General features: G+C 40.9%; 1 protein-coding gene across 4 annotated transcripts in view; it reads left to right on the top strand.

Moving 5' to 3' along the window:
* GCNT1 (glucosaminyl (N-acetyl) transferase 1) overlaps positions 1–17483 on the top strand; it is a 34706-nt gene extending 17223 nt beyond the window's left edge. The window contains exons 1-3 of one of the 4 annotated variants that reach the window (XM_075128722.1): positions 12103–12142; positions 14258–14316; positions 14985–17483. In XM_075128722.1, coding sequence (XP_074984823.1) covers positions 15109–16401 — 1293 coding nt within the window. In that variant the 5' untranslated portion in view covers positions 12103–12142; positions 14258–14316; positions 14985–15108 and the 3' untranslated portion in view covers positions 16402–17483. Of the gene's footprint in view, positions 1–12102; positions 12143–14257; positions 14472–14984 lie in introns of those variants that run through there. The other 3 variants (XM_075128721.1, XM_075128723.1, XM_075128720.1) reach the window with 3 other exon arrangements.
* Positions 17484–18609: the final 1126 nt, after the last annotated feature.

The raw sequence follows: 18609 nt of genomic DNA, 5'->3' as shown, positions 1-18609 counted from the left end.
TACTACCTTTTGTTTTAACAGTGCAAATGCTTGTAATCAAAAATAAATATAAAGTGAGCACGGTACACTTTTTATTTTATGTTGTAATTGAAATCAGTATATTTGAAAATGTAGAAAATGTAGAAAACATCCAAAATATTTAAATAAATGGTATTCTGTTATTGTTTAACAGTGCAATTAATCATGATTAATTTTTTTTAATCACTTGACAGCCCTACTAGGTGAGTGAAGTGTGTGGGTATGATGTAAGACTTGGAACTGGTATAAATGAAATGAAGGGTGCAATTCTTGACAGTTCCAAACACTAGAGCTTTTACATGCAGCATTAGCCTGTAAGCATAGGCAGTGTGCAGAATGGCTTTTGGCAACTGAAGAATTCTTAAAAAATTGAAAACAAAATACAGGATAGTGTAAAGGTGACTGGAACTGTGACAGTAGTCTTCTCAAACTGTGGGAAAGAAACTATTCAGCAAGCTGTATTCTTTGTAAACTGGAGAATATGTTGAGGATATTAATGGTCACATTTAATTTTAAGGCTCTTTGTTTTCTGGCCACCTGTCAGTATTCCATGGTGTAAGGTGTTCATTATGATCTGTTCTCATTTCACTGGTAGATGATTGCCTTCCCTTCGGAAAGATGAAAACTAAATTTCTTTTTAATCCCTAATTTACTCAGCAGTACTGAGTACATTGGAGAAATAAACTCCAGCTTCTGAACTACAGTAGTTGTCTTAAAAATGACCCCTCCTTATCCCCCATGTTGAGTGTTTAATTTCTTGTGTGCTGGGTGAGTATCAAGCTCTGTAGAAAATTCAGTCATGACTGACTCATAGCAATGATTCCTAGTGGCTGTGCCTAAACAGAGGTTTTTTTTTGTAAAACTAACGCTCATGCAACTCCATCAGTACTAGCCACACTGGGAGTGCTCTTGTAGACTGGCCACTGGCATTTTTATCATAGCATCATAAAGTCCTGCTCTGAGTAGGTGTGAAGCTCTTGAGCAGATAAATCGCTTTTTCTATCAACTGAAACTTGACATGTGCCACTGTACTTAAATCATGTTCTTCTAGTCTTCTTGGAAGAACTGGTAATTCTTCCCTTCAAACATGATCTACATTTCTAAGCAAACAAGCAGAAATTTTGGTTTGAGGGTAGTCTGTAACAGGCTTCAGCTATTGGTTTCTGTAGTAAATAAAAATAATCCATACTCAGTTGTCTTTCTCTAGACCCTAAATTCACTTCTTACATAATAGATCCCATTATTGTTGTAATTAGACAACCTTTGTAAGTCTACTAGATCTGGATATGATTCTGCTATGAATTTGGCAAATTAAAGGAAAAGTTAAAGCCAGATTAATGTATCACTGTCTTATTTTGTGAATTAGTCATTTTCTTTTTAATTACCGGATATTTCATCTCCTACAAGTACTGTAATAGTTTATGAAGATAATGAAGTAACATGCCCCCTCATTACAACAGTGCCTCATGTGATAATTTGCTGTTAGGTGGGGCCAAACTGTGCAGATGAGCTTCTGCAATTGAGACCATAAATTAGTAGTGTTGGTATAAACTAAACTATCACTAAAGATCTATTTGGGTAACCCTCTTTTTAATCATGAAATACAACCAAATGATGATTGTAACTAAATTTGTAAAACTTGGAAAAGCTACATTAAGGTGCATGTGTTCAGTAAGGAAATTATTTCGGTATTTGACTGGATTTTGAGTTCTCGGTAGTAATCTGGAATTACTTGACTGGGAGCATCTGAACTATTTTAGAGGTAATTATGACAAAAGTGAAGAGCTTTGTGGGAAACGGGTGGAATGCTTTTTGCCTCCAGAATTGTAATGATGGTGTAGTGTAGATTTGTGAGTAAAAGAAGGTAGTCCCCTGGCCCCACCTGCACTAAAGGAAACTACCACCTTTCTTTCTGAGTAGTTCTATTGAATATCTATTTTAAGTACCAAGATTGACTTCAATAGGGCTACTCAGTGAGCAAGTTATTACTCAATGAGATGAGTGGCAGAACCTGAGCCAGCTGGGAGTAGCGGGGGGGGGGGCAGCGAGTGCTAAATATTCCTAATGAAAATAGGAAGATGCTCTGGATAATCTAGCTACGTAATATCTGTGAGGATTTTAGTAGGGTAGGCGGTAAATATAATTTGGGACTTGTCTACAAAAATTCACCATGTTCTGAAATGGTCTTTTAAGAATCATTTATACGTTGTCTTCAAATACCCAGCTGGCTCGTACAGCCATGTTACGTCCTAATGTAGCCAAAACTTTTTTAAAAATGGGTGCCTAAAGCAAAACTCTTATGTCCATATTCAGGCATTGAAATAGATGGCCTGATTTCTCCCCCTCCTCCCCAAAAGTGCTAGACATTGAACAGCTGCCACTGACCGTAGCTAGTTCAACATAACAATGTCAGAGCTCTGTAGAAGGATCATTTTGGAAATGGAGTTTCAGCAAAAAGGGTCATGGGATGACCTCTTATGAAATACTGCAGCATCTGTTCTCTAAAGGAAAACCAATTCAATAAGGAGGGTCCCAGAAAGGCACAGGGGAGAGGCAGGGAGAAAAATGCTGATGTCAGTGGATGATGCACTTTGGAAAATGAGCCCACTTAAATGTGGACTTATACTTAGGCTTTAAACAAAACAAAAAATTCAAGTTTTCCACTGTTACACTACAACTGGTATAGTCTAAGTGGACTCAGCAATAGTGGATTTGACCTATAGTTCTCAGTAGACAAGTTTTTATATGTGAGATGATTGCTAAAAAAATCTTTAAAAAATAAAATCACGTTCCTTTTCTTCCTCTCTTCCTATTGCCATCTTCTACACCAGACCCATAGTCTGTCTTTAGCTTCTTTAGCTTCCTTCTTGGTATCAGCTTCCTCAATGTAATAGCAAACCACTTTTGTCTATTGAGCAACTAGATAGACAACCTTTGCTGGCTCATACCAGCCGACTTGGGCTCCAGGCTGCTTCATTGCTGTGTGGACTTCCGGGCTTGCTCTGGGACACACCTCCCGCTGCCAGGGTCTTAGAGCCCAGGCTGGGGGGTGGGGAGGGGGTGCCATACCTTGGGCTCCAGCCCGAGCCCAGAAATCTACACAGTCACCATAAATAAATTGCGAACCTGTATTTAAGCTTTTAATTACAGCTGACATTCTTGTGCCTTGTGCTGGAGGTAACAATCTTCTGAAAAGTGATTACTAGCGGAAGAGGGACTTGAACTGGGAGGCCTTATGAAAGGCTCTAAACCAGGGGTGGGCAAACTTTTCGGCCTGAGGGCCATACCAGGGAATAGAAATTGTATGGCAGGCCATGAATGCTCACAGAATTGGGGTTGGGGTGTGGAATGGGGTGAGGGCTCTGGCTGGGGGTTTGGGCTCTGGGGTGGGGCTGGGATGAGGAGTTTGGGGTTTAGGAGGGTGCTCTGGGCTGGGACTGAGGGGTTTGGAGGGCAGGAGGGGAATCAGGACTGGGGTAGGTGTGTGGGAAGGGGTACAGGTTCCAGCTGGGGTTGCGGGCTCTGGGGTGGGGCTGGGGATGAGAAGTTTGGGGTGCAGGAGCGTGCTCTGGGCTGGGATCGAGGGGTTTGGAGAGGATGAGAGGGATCGGGGCTGGGGCAGGTGGTTGGGGTGTGGGGAGAGGCTCGGGTGCAGGCTCCGAGCAACGCTTACCTCAAGTGGCTCCCAGAAGCAGTGGCATGTCCCTTCTCCGGCTTCTATGCATGGAGCAGCCCCCATCCCTGCTAGAGCACCGGAGCGGGGCCATGCTGCGGTGCCCCGGCTGGAGCGCTGGAGCAGGGCCAAGCCACGTGGTATGGCCCCTGACCCGGCTGGAGCACTGGAGCGGCACCCGGAGCCCAGCGTGGATCTGGCCCATGGGCTGTAGTTTGCCCACCCCTGCTCTAAACTGCTTATTTACTTAAACCTGGATAAGAACGTAAACGATGTACAAGATTAAATAACTGCTTCTTTGGTTGTTTAAACCAGTTCCTAAATACCTGGAGGGAAATGAGTCCCTGCTGTTTCATCATTGATCATAAAATAGTTTTCTCCAGCATAGGGCTCACTGACCAAGTGTGGTTTTTAATGTACACCTGGTGGCAAGCTTTTCTGTTTGTGTAAACTATGGAGCAGAGCCAAGTGCATACATGTCTCTAGCCTATTTTCTAAATTGCTTAGTCTTGTGCCTTTTAAAAAGTTGAATTCTATAATGGATCTTACCCTCTTGCTCAAAGTATACCATACTTAGGATAGAGAAATACTTTCCTTTATGGTGCTTATTTATGCAGCTAATCTCAGTGTATTTTACATAGTGTTAATTTTGCTCCTTAACCAAACATTTAGCGTGGGATTATGTTGTCAGAACACTTAGTTTCTGTGTCTAAGTCACTACAAACCAACTTTTTAAAACACGTTTTTCTTGAAGAAACTCTTCTGCAAACTGAGTGCCAGAAACTATATGAAAAATCTAATCCAAGTATTGACCCAGTGTCAAATGCTCAGCATCATTAACAATTGCTGTGAGTTGTGTTGTCTGTCACATGTGGGAGGAGAGGAGGATTCTGGAAGGATAAAACATTTGATGAGTAGAACGTATGGAGATGGTTAATGAAAATAGTGCAGATCTGATCAGGCAGCTTTAATTAGTATCTAGTTTTTAGTCTAATTTATATTCTGTGGGTGACATTCAATGCTTAAATATCACTGTGATTGGAACCTATAGAAAAATCTATGATTAATTGGTAGGAAGACTGCCTGTGTAAGGTCTTGTGGGCAGTGAAATCCCCTATCATCCCATAGTACCCTTCAATGGAATGTGTATAAGAAGTGGCTAAGCAGGGGTCTCTGCCTTGTGGATGTAGCTTCCATGGCTACACACATCCTGATTGCTCAAACTTTTGGCAGGACTTGTGAATTTCACCCTATAGAAGGCAGTTTGGGTACTTGTCATGGTGTGAGATACTAATTTCTTCACTCCAATCTTCACCCTGCCCCCTTTTTATGAAGCATTATTTGATGGGATATGGAAGGGGGGGGGGGAAATGAGAGGCAGGGAAACTGGAAACATACCAAAAAAAAGTATAGGGTAATTGAAAAGAAACTGCAGTTAATCTTAAAGTAATCTGAAATTACCAGGGATACTTAGCAGATAGATATGGGTAAAATAGGACCTTGATTCTCACATACATCTACTAACCGCTTCAGTTTAGCCCCATTTACTGAGTATTTTGTACAGGTTCTTACACTGTGTTCATCACCATAGTATCTGAGCACCTTCCAGCAGTGCATTGAGAAACAGAGCTAAGAACTATCACACCTTTTTGTTCTCTCGTCCTTTCCCCAGTGGAAGTGTGTGCATAATAGAAACATACATATTTTATATTATGTGTGTTTTTGTTTTTGGAATTTGTGTGCGTGTGCATAATATAAACATATATTTAAAAACACATGTTGCTATATCTTAGAGAAGACAAGGTCAAAGAAATGTGCCTTGCACTTAGAGTGGAAGGTGAGAGGTTTGGGGTATGTCTACACTTACCATTTAAAGCGCAAAAAGTCCCTTTTTTGCGCTAAAACCGCAGGAGCGTCTACACTTGTTAATGACTTTTTGCAGTGAAACTCAGAAGTTTTTACTGCAAAAAGAAAACCATCTTCATGAGAGGCGTACAGCTCTTACTGCTGTTCTTTTTGCACTGCTGTGAAAGTGAAGACACATTCCACCAGTGTAAACACCCTTTGGCCTCTGAAGGCTAGCCCACAGTTCTAAAAGCAACCACTCTGGCCAGCATCTCCGCTGCTCTGATGCACAGTCGTCTGCCCCTCCCCCTGTAAGCCCCGGGAAGTTTGAAGCTCCCTTTCCCTTTGTTTGTAGATGTGGCGGGGAAAGCAGCCAGACAGCAGGAGGCTTTTTAAAAAAATGCCATGGAAGAAGCCAGGAAGTAATGGGGCTCCTAAGACATGAAGCAGGGCAGCATGGGGCACTGAGCAGAGACCCAGAAGGCCTTCGGCTCACCCCCATCCCCCTTCCCACAAAATCTATCGAGAGAACTGCACTGTGGGATAGCTGCCCTACAGCGGTGCTCTCATCCCGATGGAAGTCCTGGTAGTGTAAACACTCTGACGCCTGAGGAATTGAGTGAGTACACAAACCAGCGCTTTGCTTTTACCGGTTCCCTATCACCAGTGAAACTTACAGCGCAAAAACTCTAAGTACAGACATACCCTTAGTAATGGCTCTCATTTCCTGTGACTGTTCATTCCACAATCTTGGGCCAGCCCCAAGAGAGCTCCAAAATTCAATAGAGTACTTCTGTAACTACTGAATTTTTCAGTTTCTTACCAACACTTGATTGATTTTGATTTGATTTTTTGAAATGGGTTAAGAACTTTAAATAGCTCTTCAAAAGGGGAGGAGGGGGAGCCTCTCTACCACATCCTTTTCAATTTTAAACTATCATTGAAGACTTCAAACATTATCTTGCATTTCCACTCTGTTGAAAGGAAATGCTTTCTAGAGAGTCAGACTCCTCCTGTCTTTTTGCTTTTTATGCTGTTTTGGTCTTCTTTAAAGCATTTATCAATGTATATCTCATTTGCAAAATCTATTATGCACAATTTTCATCATCCTTGTATTTAGTATTTTAATTCAAGCCACTGCCTTTTTGGGGGGAGTGGAATTGCAATAACCAAGTTGGTACATAAAGTCTAAGCAATGATTGGGGAAGGCGGTGGATTTAGATTTGGAGCTGCTCTGTAATTTATGTTCACCTGCTTATTTTTGTTGTATGAATATATTGGTTTACCTTAATAGTCTGAGGGGGGAAATTGAGCAGGAACAGAAAGAGCAGCTCAAGATAAACCACTTCTCAGTAAGCACTTGAGAGCTAAGAGACCATGCCAGGATAGGAAAAAATCCCAGGAATGCAAGAAATTGAAAGAACTCTGGTAGGTTTAAGCAGCAACACTCTCTCAAGATGGGGGTGGTCATTTGGGAGAACTCGCCTGACACACAGGCAGCAATATGTTGTTGCCCAAACAAAAAATGCTCCCCAGACTGAGCAGCTGCTGAGTGAAATTGACATGATTCTTGTCAGTTTCACAACTGCTGGTCAGTGGTGGGCCCCATAAAACCAAAAAGAATTATGTAAATTTCACTCCTCAGTTGCCAGGTCTTCTATGTGCTTTGCCCCAGACCTGGGACCCCTGGTTGGTTCACCAGGCTGCAGGAGTTGGCCAGCCCAAGGAGAAAGCTGGCTGAGGAGTCTAGAAACCTTGATCTCTCTGGCCAGCCTGCATGGTAGGGCTGCCCTGGAGTTTTAGATTTGGAAAGCCCATCCCAAACTTTCCTGGCTCTGTGGCAGGGAGCCCAGAGGCTCTGAGAGCCCCCAGGACTTGCAGGCTCCCAGCTCTGCAGCAAGAAGCCTGAGGTTCCTGAGCTGCAGGGCTGCCCCAAAGCTGCAGGCCACCTGAAAACCAGAGTAGGTTCCATCTGAAATTTTTCTAACCTGAGAAGTTTTCACAGAGCACTTCAGGTTGGGCAAAAGTAAGGGTGGCATGGTATGGTGTATTGCCACCCTTCCTTGTGCACAGCTGGTGGTGATGATGCTGCCTTCAGAGCTGGGCAGCCAGAGAGTAGTGGCTGCTGGTCAGGAGGCGGGAGGTGCTGGGGCTATGAACTGCCAAGCCCCAGCACAAATTAAGCCCCAAACACTGCTATTCTTAAGCTATATGAAAGAAGTATATGCATTGCTTAAGTTTTTGAGGACAACTTTAAATACTAAGCTGTTGATCCTGCCCGCCAATATACTGGCCCATGGTTTGTTTGTTTGTTTTTTTTTGTTTTGTTTTTTTTAAAGAAAATACAAACACTACCTTTCTCGTTGCCAGACTACAAGCGTGAGGCAGCAAGGCTCCTTGAAACCTATGAAACTGTGAAAGTTGTGGAGTTGCTACAAAAACCAAAACACTATGTGACTTTGGAGAGGGGAAAAAGTGCTTCCCTTTATTCTGTTCTTTGTCAAATAACTTGCTGCTTTTTCCTAATTTTGTTCAACTTAATACTGAGTTGTTAAAATATCTTTCTTCTCTTGAAGAAGCAGAGGCCAGGTCTAAATATACTGGTTCAAAAACTAACTTTTGGTTATTTTTTATTAAGAAGGGGAAAAGCATCCTGGCATAAAGATGATTTATATTGATATAGTTTAGTCCTCTTCCCATACAAGAATAAGCTATGACTGGTATAAAGCAACTTTATTCTAGCAAAACTGCATCCACATTAAATGGTTCTAACAGCATCCACGCTAGAAGGTTTCTAGCATCCACTTTCTATGTGGACAAGCCCTGATAATGAATCCTTTCAAAAATGTGACCTGCTTTTTCTATTCTCTCTACTCCCCAAAGAAGAATAATTTCTTTTGACCTAAGGTGTAAATGTGTGCTAACTGACAGCAACCTTGGTTAAAGAGGTTTTTTGGGTTGGTAGGCAAAACTATACAATTGTAAAACAGTTGGAGGTAGGTCAACCTATCTAAATGAAGTTTCTAATTTTATTTCTTACTCAAACGTAGCCACTGCCAAAATTTTATGTTTTTCAGAGTTGCTTAGACCCTGTCTACATTATACAGTTTCGTTGGCAGAAGGCAGCTTTTGCCGACAAAACAGTGGAGGTGTACACACTACAAGGCTACTTTTGGCTGCAAAACTCTGCTGTTTTGCCAACAAAATAAAACCACCTCGATGAGAGGCATAGAGCTTTTTGCAGTGAAGTTAAAGCAACAAATCATCAGTGTAGATGCTGCCGCTATGTTGACATAACTGGCCTCCCCCAGTATCCCACAATGCTTGCCGTGACCATTCTGCTCATAAATATTTCGAACTTGGCTTGGCTGCCCTGCAGGCGCGCACCCTTTCCCTTTCAACATGGAGAGCTCACAAGCTGCTGAGGAGGCTGCTGTTGGCAGCTGAGGGGGCTGTAGGAAAACTCTGAAGGAATCATTAACATGGAATTGACTCTCTCAGACTGGCAGGTAGAATGGGCTGCTGCTGGTGGGGGAGGTGGACGGGGAGGGACTGCTCTGTCTACTGTCTGAACTTAAAGAAGCAGTATGCCGACATACTCTTCCCCCAACACACACACTGTTTCTGTCTGTTCCCCCCACATACACTTCAGCTGAATCTTGTAGGATGCCAGTGAAACGTTGCTGGTTTCTCAATCGCATCATGTGACACTGTACCTGCCCCATGAAGCACTGCAAACCCTTCCCAAAGCACCCTGCTGCCAGTTTCACAATGGGATAACTACCCACAGTGCACTGCTCTCTGTGTTGATGCAAGAGCTGCTAGTGACCTGCTCTGCCGACACCAGGAGCATAGTGTGGACATGCAACAGTACTTTAATTAAAGCGGCATAATTTTTGTCAACAAATCTCTATAGGTTAGCCATAGCCTTATATTCTACTATGTAGTTGCCCTTGTCCTAATCCTGCAGTATAGTACATATTCTCTGACTTTGCCCTGAAATGTATCCTGTTCCTAAACAAATGTGTTGATCACTGTTCCCTAGTTAGTATGGCAGAGATTCTGACCAGGATTTGTTCTTGCCTAAATATGGGAACTTCCTTGGTCACCCTTCAACCAGCTGATACTAGATTGGTCCTTAGTGTCCTAGCAAAACCCTTTGCCAAAAGCTTTCCTATTCCCCTGACTGCTTCTAGAGTTATCTCAGATTATTTGACAGAGTAGTTCCCCCCCCCCCCTGCTTTCAACAAGTGTATTGGGGGAGAGAAGAAATTTAATGCCCCAGCAACATTAACTTTCTACTTTCAATCTACAATGTCCTCTTTCTGTTATTGTATTTCATTGCCAATGTTGCATCAGAATATTTCTCCCAGAATCAAATGAGTGGCTGTTAGTTTTTTCTTTTAGTAATCTGCTTCTTGTGGATGCTCTAGCGCATTTTGTAAACACCCATGCCGGTGAAGAACGAGAACATGTTTCCGTCTCAGAACTTACTCCTCCTAACATTCTGATATTTACCTTAGGGCTAGTCTACACTGGCCATGTTAAAGTGCTGCCATGGCAGTGCTTTAACCAGGGCCGGCTCTACGTTTTTTGCCGCCCCAAGAAGAAAAAAACAAAAAAATCTGCTGAATACACACACAGCTGCCGGAGAGAACAGGAACATGGAAGGGAGCTGCCGCCGACAGCGAGACCCGAGTCAGAAGAGTTGCCGCCAAATTGCCACCGCGGGAAACAACAGAGAGGGGCTGCCACCGGGGCTGCCCCTTCAGCAGCGCTGCCCCAGGCACCAGCCTGCTTAGCTGGTGCCTAGAGCCGGCCCTTGCTTTAACATGGCTTGTGTAGTCGCGGCAGAGCACTGGGAGAGAGAGCTCCCAAAAAAACCACCTCCACGAGGGGCGTTACAGGTGTGCTACCAGCAGTGGGAGCCCGGCTCCTAGCACGGGTGCACTGTCTACACTGGCACTTTACAGCACTGAAACTTGCTGCGCTCGGGGGTGTTTTTTCACAACCCTGAGCAAGGAAGTGGCAGCACTGTAAAGTGCCAGTGTAGACAAGCCCTTATGCTCTTCCTTTAAATATATTTCCTAGAGGTTACATTTTATCTTTATTGCTGTTAGTTAGACCAGAGACAAGACTATATCAAAACCTATACAGCGCTATGAGAGTATTTGGGAAGAGCTGATCAGAAACAATAAGCTACATTGCTACAGATCCTATAGAGAAACTTGACACTCGATATGTTAATTAGAATGGTAGACTTTCACACCTCTTTAGTCATGTGGATGACTGCACAAGTGCAAAATAGTAAGGGATTTGAGACCTTCGTGCCCCACTGGGTGGGGAAGGCAGTCGTATGTCTCTGATTGCCTTCATTCTGTGAAGGGAACTATATAAAGTCCTTGTGCAGAAACTTGTGATAAGCAGTAATAATGGATCCTGGGAAACTTTCTGTAGAAAAGTACCTTGAACAAAGGAGGAAGAAAAGAATGCCACTCTACACTATAAATTTATATCCGTATAACTAAGTCGCTCAGACATGTGAAAAATCCACACCCCGGAGTGAGGTAGTTACACCTACCTAGCCTCTAGTGTAACAGCACTATGTGAACAGGCAGTCAGAGCTACTGCCTCTCATGGAGGTGGATTAATATCCTGATGGGAGAAGCTCTCCTGTCGGCAGAGTAGCATCTTCACTGAAGTGGGTACATCAGCATTTGAAGTATAGACCTGCCCTGAGAAACTGATGGAAAGGACTTTAATGTTATGGGGGTGATTAATAGCAGTTTTGTGGGTTAAAACTACCACTTCCCTTCCTCCCACCCTCTTTAGGAAGATGGGAAATCTCCTTGGTAATCCTATTCCACGCAACTATGTATAGGTGTGGAGACCCTTGTGGTTGAGTGGAACAGCTTTGTCACACCACCAGTGTAATGCAGAGCTGTAGACTTTATTTTTGCCTGTTTATAAAGCCAGCCCTTTGCTTTATGAACAGTTACTGTAGACCCTAGGTGGAAACTGAACCAAAGAGTTACCATCTTGTTTAATTTCCCTTCTGCAGAATAGAGTTTACAGCTAATTTGAGTTTGCAGAAAACTATTTTAACTGTTATATAGATGGTTGCACATCTGAGGAGGCACTGATGTGTGTCAGATGAGTTTATTTAAACAAGAATATGGAACTACTGCTGTTAACTTCAGAGGACACAGTATAAGCATGTGTATGTAGTTGGGTGAGCTGGTCCAATTCCATATCGTTCTACTACCACAATGGAAAATCTGACCCAGAGCACTTATTTCCTATAAAATGATATATAAACACTCAAAATTGCAAATGCAGTGGGACTAATGAATTGTTGTGGGATCCATTTAGTTTGGAGACTGATGGAATCCTAGGAGTCCGCATGGAGAGTAGCGTTGGTCCCTCAAACATTTTGTTTTTTGGCTACATATAAGTGCTCTAATAAGAGCAAACTTTACTTGGTTATTCCTTCCCCTCCAGCACTCTACCCGACTGCTGTCTATTTCCTCTCCCTTGATGCAGAATGAAACTTCTCTTGCTGCCTGGAGCTACCACTGCTGTAATCTCTCAATGTTACCTTGCCGTGTGAGTTTGCTGTCCTGTAGATTTGCTAACTCTCCAGTTTTGTTGTCACCTGCTGCTAATTTAAACATTTTTGACTATACATTGAAGAAACGGCCCTGTGTGTGTGTGTGTGAAAACTGCTTCTGAGAATCATGATCTGGGCTGCAACTAGTAAGCATCCTCAAATGAAGACTGACTGGCATCACCAAGTAAGCTTGGAAGCCACAGTTTGAGAATCATAAATTACAAGTTAAAATTTTAGCAGACATTAAATTCATACTGAGCAGGTTGCAGAAAAACAGGCTTAATGCAGTTCTTCAGTTATGGAAATCTCAAGCCTTGATCATTTGTCTCTGTTTAAAATCTAAAAACAAATTGTTAGAAGGTAATTTGGAACTGGCAGTAATTGTTTTTCAATAAACAGCTTGGCAAACAAATTGAAATTTTTATTGGAAATTTTTAAATTTGGATGAAAATATTTTGTTTTCCCTTTTCTTCCCCCTGCACTCCTATTCCACGAGGAATTGGGGTGACAGTAGGGAAGGAAGACAGATACCAACAAAACTTTTGGCACTCTTCGCTTTATAGAAAAACTTTTTTGTTAAATTTTTCATGGAACAAAAATTGTGTTCCAATATTTTTTTGCAGAAAATATTTTTATTACCAGCTTTATTAGTAATACTTACATTTCTACTGATTTTTTGCAAGTGTAAACATGCCTTTGTATGAATTTGGTTGTCTTCCACGGTGATCTTGAATAGTAGTTAGTAAAAAGTTTTAATGCTTTTAGTTTCCAGATTGACATACTGGCAAGTGTTCTCACTGAAAATTATGGACTCCATCACCATCTCTCCATATATACATTGAGCATTTTGCTTCCTATTAAATAAAGCAGTGGTTTTCAAACTGTGGGTCGGGACCCCAAAATGGGTAAATGGGGTCGCCAGGGCTGGTGTCAGACTTGCTGGGGCCTGGGGCCAAAGTGCAAGCCCCACCGCCCAGGGCCGAAGCTGAAGCCCATGCCCCACTGCCCAGGGCCAAAGCCCAAGGGCGTCAGGGCTCAGGCTACAGTCCCCTGAGCTGGGGCTGAAGCCCTTTGTTCTTTGGCTTTGGTCCCCCACACCTGAGGCGGCGGAGCTCAGACTTTGGCCCCTGCTCCTGGGGTCATATAGTAATTTTTGTTGTCAGAGGGGGGGTCACAGTGCAATGAAGTTTGAGAACCTCTGAAATAAAGTACTTGAAACTAAAACCTGAATGTTCTTTAGAGTTAATTAAATGGTGTATTTAAAAGTAGAATTGGATATTTAGTACATTAGATGCAACATAATTGTTTATAGACCTCCACTGTCTTATTTATTGAGTTTGCATTATTTTTCCCTTTCGTGCTGTCTCAATATTGTTTACATGTAAACCTGGAAGGGGAGGTAGAGAGAAGAGAGAAAAGGAAAAACAAAGTTTTTGACCAAATGTAGCTTTTAATTTTTTGCAAGCATATTTGTGAATACAAATAAAGTGTCACTATTAAACTATTACCTGTTTAGTTGATCCAGATTCCAGAGATTCTTGGCAAACTCTTCTGCAGATGTATGACTGCCCAGATGTCTCCAGACTCTGTCCATCTATTTACAGGACTCTTCATTATGTATCTTTATAGAAAACTTGACTGGAGAATGTTCAAGTGGGTGGGGGTTAAGATATTTTAATTAAGGGTTAGTGGACATAACATATGCACTGTACATTGCAGGTGAACACGTGAAGATATATATCGTAGTGCTTTGAATTTATAACAAACTCATTTTAATTTATTTTGTTTTTTGTGTATTGGATATTTCATATGAAATCCTGTAGTTGTATCTAGAGAGAAATTAGAGCTATTCCTATATTTCTGACAACACTATATTTCTCTCAACACTCTGTAGTCCATGTTTATCTAGTAGCCAGCTCTCTAACAATTGAGTAAGCTGTCGCATGCATAGAGTGATATGAAAGACAGCTTCAAAAGTGCAATTTAAATACCTGTTTAAAAATAGACCACAAAATAGCAATACCATGTCAATTAGAGAGCTGTCTCTAGGAACTCTCTGAAAGCTAGATGACTATGTAACACTAAATTATTTTTTCCCTTCTCTTTTTCAGATCTTTCCTGAAAGAAGCCCTAGCGTCACATCACTGCTCATTCTTCAGTATGTTTAAGGGTCTGTGTCACAAGAATAAAATGCTGAATGTGCATGGGGGCTGTATTTCAAATGAGAGGATGAAGTGTGAATCGTTTCCCCAGTAAATGAGTTGTAAATTGAAATGCCAACAAAACTTTGATGGAGTGTGTGTAAAATGTCCCTGTTAAATTCAGGTTGGAATATTTACTATAAATACTTAAGCTACTAACACTTCACATTCTCTGTATTGCACAAAACCTCAGTTGGTTCCCTAAATTATTTCATCTGATATGGGTAAACCAGTTCTGTCTAGGGGACAAAACAATTTTCTTTCTATTGCATTTTAAAATGCCAACATTTTTAAAAGGGATTCAGCAGATCTAAGTAATCTATCTTAGACCAGCCATGCCAGAATTAACATGCTTCATCCAATAATGCAGTAGAAATTAACATTTGAATACATAGCTTCAATACTAGAGCGGGTCATAAAATGGGAAAACTCAGACTGTATCTAAACTTTCACCACCCAACTCGTTACATTTTCTAAATTGCAAGAAACTCCTTTTAACTAAACTGTTCACCATTAAAGCAAAGACTTTTAAATCAACTTTTGATTTAAAAGCCACAGGTAAAATGTAGAATTGAATTGCAGAATAACTGTATTAGGAATGACTTGTATTTTTTGTTTGTTTGTTTGTTTGTTTTAGGGCTTTTCCTCCAGTGTGTATACACACACTTTTGAGAAATGAGAACAGATGACTCTGAAGCTTTTGAAGTGGGTTTGAGATCATGAGTACAAAGAAACTTTGTTTAGCCAAGTGAAGGTATCCAATGTGGTCTGAAATGCTGAGAAGAAAATTTCGTTTTTGGCATATTTTACGCTTCAGGCACCTCCTCGTGCTACTTCTTATTTTAGTGGCCTTTTCTGTTCTAAAAAGTAACCAAAAGCTGGACTTCTTGAGTCAGAGACATCTAGAGCTGACTGGTGAAGATCCTACCAGTAATATTAACTGCTCTAAGATACTGCAGGGTGATATAGAGGAAATTCAAAAAGTAAAGCTTGAGATATTATCTGTGTCATTTAAGAAACGCCCTAAGCTAACAGCAAGTGATTATATTAATATGACAACAGATTGTGCCTCTTTTACCAAGATGCGGAAGTATATTATGGAACCACTCAGTAAAGAAGAAGCTGAATTTCCAATTGCCTATTCAATAGTGGTATATCACAAAATAGACATGCTTGATAGACTTCTAAGATCAATCTATGCTCCGCAGAATTATTACTGTATTCATGTTGACAAAAAGTCTCCAGAATCTTTTCTGGCAGCAGTTAAGGGAATTGTGTCCTGTTTCAATAATGTCTTTATTGCCAGCCAATTGGAGAGTGTAGTGTATGCTTCGTGGAGCAGGGTACAGGCAGACCTCAACTGCATGAAAGATCTCTACAGGAGAAGTACAAACTGGAAATATTTGATAAATCTTTGTGGTATGGACTTTCCTATTAAGACCAACCAGGAAATGGTGGAGAAATTGAAAGCCCTAAAGGGTGAAAACAGCTTAGAAACTGAGAAAATGCCTTCCAGCAAAGAAATACGATGGAAAAAACACTATGAAATTGTTGATGGTAAGCTAAAGAACATGGGAATAGACAAACAACCTCCACCTCTTAGTACACCTGTTTTCTCTGGCAGTGCCTATTTTGTTGCTAGTAGGAGATTTGTAGAGTATGTGCTAGAAAACAGCAAAATCCTTGAATTTATTGAATGGGCTAAAGACACGTATAGCCCTGATGAATACCTGTGGGCTACTATTCAAAGAATCCCTGAAGTTCCAGGGGCTGTTTCTTCCAGTGACAAGTATGATGTTTCTGACATGAATGCTCTTGCCAGGTTTGTGAAGTGGCATTATTTTGAAGGGGATGTGTCAAAAGGTGCCCCCTATCCTCCGTGCAATGGAATTCATGTGCGCGCTGTGTGTGTGTTTGGAGTGGGAGACTTGAACTGGATGTTAAAGAAACACCATTTATTTGCTAACAAGTTTGATACTGATGTTGACCCCTTCGCAATTCAGTGCTTGGAAGAATATTTGAGAGATAAAGCTTTGCATCAACACAAAAATTAAAATGCTATCTTGTGTTTGGTATGACAGCTTCACACTGATAAGGCTGTCATGCAGATAAAATATTATGTAGTGATGATTTATTAGTGTGTTGCACCTTACTCATCGCCTTGGTATGAGCATGAGAAACTCCACTTAGGGTATATATGATATGTTCGGTTCAATTCAGTCTCACCTGACTACTTTTTCCCCCCAAATTTCCATACCACATACTCTTATTATTGGAAGAGGTCCAAGCCTCAAAATGCATATTTGGGGTCAAGAGAGCTCCTCTGGTAAGTCCAGCTATTCTTGTGTAACATTTCAATAGTAGCCTTTCAGGTTTTTTGGTTGTGGTGTTTTGTTTTTGTTTTTTGATCTCTGCTACTATTCAATTCAAAGCCTTAAAAAACAGAACCCCCTGATCTTGTGTGGCCATAACTCCATCCTTTTTCATAATCTTCTATTACTGTTGGGCATGGGGTGGAGAGAAAGCTAGACTGAGCAAGCATGTAGATGCAAAAGGATCTCAGGGAATGCATGTCAGGAATTCTTTAAAAAACAGTTAAAAGGGAATTGATCAATATGCCAAAGCTAAGACTTTTGCAGTGGTTCCACATGTATTCTGAGATACATACTTCTGAATCTTCTTTTCTGAAAACCTTGAATTTAAGTTGAAATATTCACCAAGCAACTACAAGGCCTTGTGTTTAAAGTACACTTCTTACAGTAATGTTTTGTGTGCTTGTTTTAGTTTAAAACTATTTTAAAGTTGAACAATTACATTTTAATTTCAGAGATGACATTTATAGCTTTAATCTGCAATGTCCATCTTCTCAGGGGAATTTTATTCTGGGCCTGTTAGGATATAAATGTTGATATCATGTTTATTTTTTTGTGCATAATGTCACTTCTCTACACTTGTAATTTTTTTTAACTAGTCTATGAGGATTGAATTAATTCTTTTATGTTGCAATTCTAACTGGCAGAGCTGCTGGGCTCAACATTCTGAAAGAGTTAACGTACATCAGTCTACCCACTTGTATCTCAGAACATTTAAACAGTTACTGAATATTCAGACAAATAAATTATTTTTCTAAGTGAAACTCTGTTTTCTCTTGACATTTGAAAGTCCTCTCTCTTAAAGCACTGTCAAAATATAACTGACTGTGATACAGTTAGCATGATTTGGCCCCAAGTTAACAAATCTGTGCCTTGCTCAGGTAGGTGGCTCCCAGTCAGAGTAAATTCAGTGGGGCTACTTCTGTGCATAGAATGGAGGATGTATCTTCAATGTGCATTATAACAGGACTGACATAAAAGTAGTCAGCCTTTTAGGCCTAACTCTTGAAACTACTTCCAAACTTCTTGGGATGAAGAAGATATGGTAGCCGAGACTGAAGCTTAGTATAGTGGGTTGTACACCTATAGTAAGCGATTAAAGTTTAAAAATGTGTATATACTTTTTATGGTTTTGATCCTTTAAATATGTGTAGATGAACAACATTACTCCTAGCAGGAGTTCTATTGAAACCAGTGTTGCTATTCATATGTGTAACTTAGCTGCATACTCGTTTGCAAAATTATACCCTCTGACATCAGAACTAGGGCTGAGAAACCTGCTGTGGAGAAAGTCATTAAGGAAGATGGAACACAAGGTATAAATACATCAAATTTTCTGAGATGTAGGAATGGGAAGAAACACTTCAGGTCTCTTTTGGGGACACACTTCATTTTGGTAAAGACAGTTAAATCTTAAAAAGTACGGGTCTGTCTTCCAAAGGGATCTGCAACAACTTTGAATGCTATCAGAGGAAAGTTCTAGGTGACTTTTTGTCTTTGGTAAGGCCTAAAAAAGCAGCTATTGTGGTAGATGTGACAAAAGCAAGATTGTAGACTACACTCAAACTCCTTGAATGTAAGCACTGCCTTGGTGTTAAAATTCAAACTATTCCTTAGTGCTGCTTTTACTGCAGTCTGATAAATTGGATAAAGACAGTTGTGAAACTTTCTCCATTCAGTACCTACCTATTGTCTAAAACTGTCATAATTTAATTCTTTGGAAACATCTTTACATATAGTTGCATTTTAACATAGGAATTCCACTTCTGCATCTAAATTAAAGATAAAGCCTAGGGGTTTAGGCCTATATCCTGTAACCCACTTACAATATTATTCTCTACTTCATATGAAAAGAGCAAAAAATTTAACTTGATTTCTCTTCCCTTGCCC

The sequence above is a fragment of the Caretta caretta genome, chromosome 5 (assembly GCF_965140235.1).
Source record: "Caretta caretta isolate rCarCar2 chromosome 5, rCarCar1.hap1, whole genome shotgun sequence".
In the NCBI taxonomy this organism is placed as follows: Eukaryota; Metazoa; Chordata; order Testudines; family Cheloniidae; genus Caretta; species Caretta caretta.
Note: the sequence above shows the minus strand (reverse complement) of the source record. Positions and strands in the feature narration are given on the sequence as shown.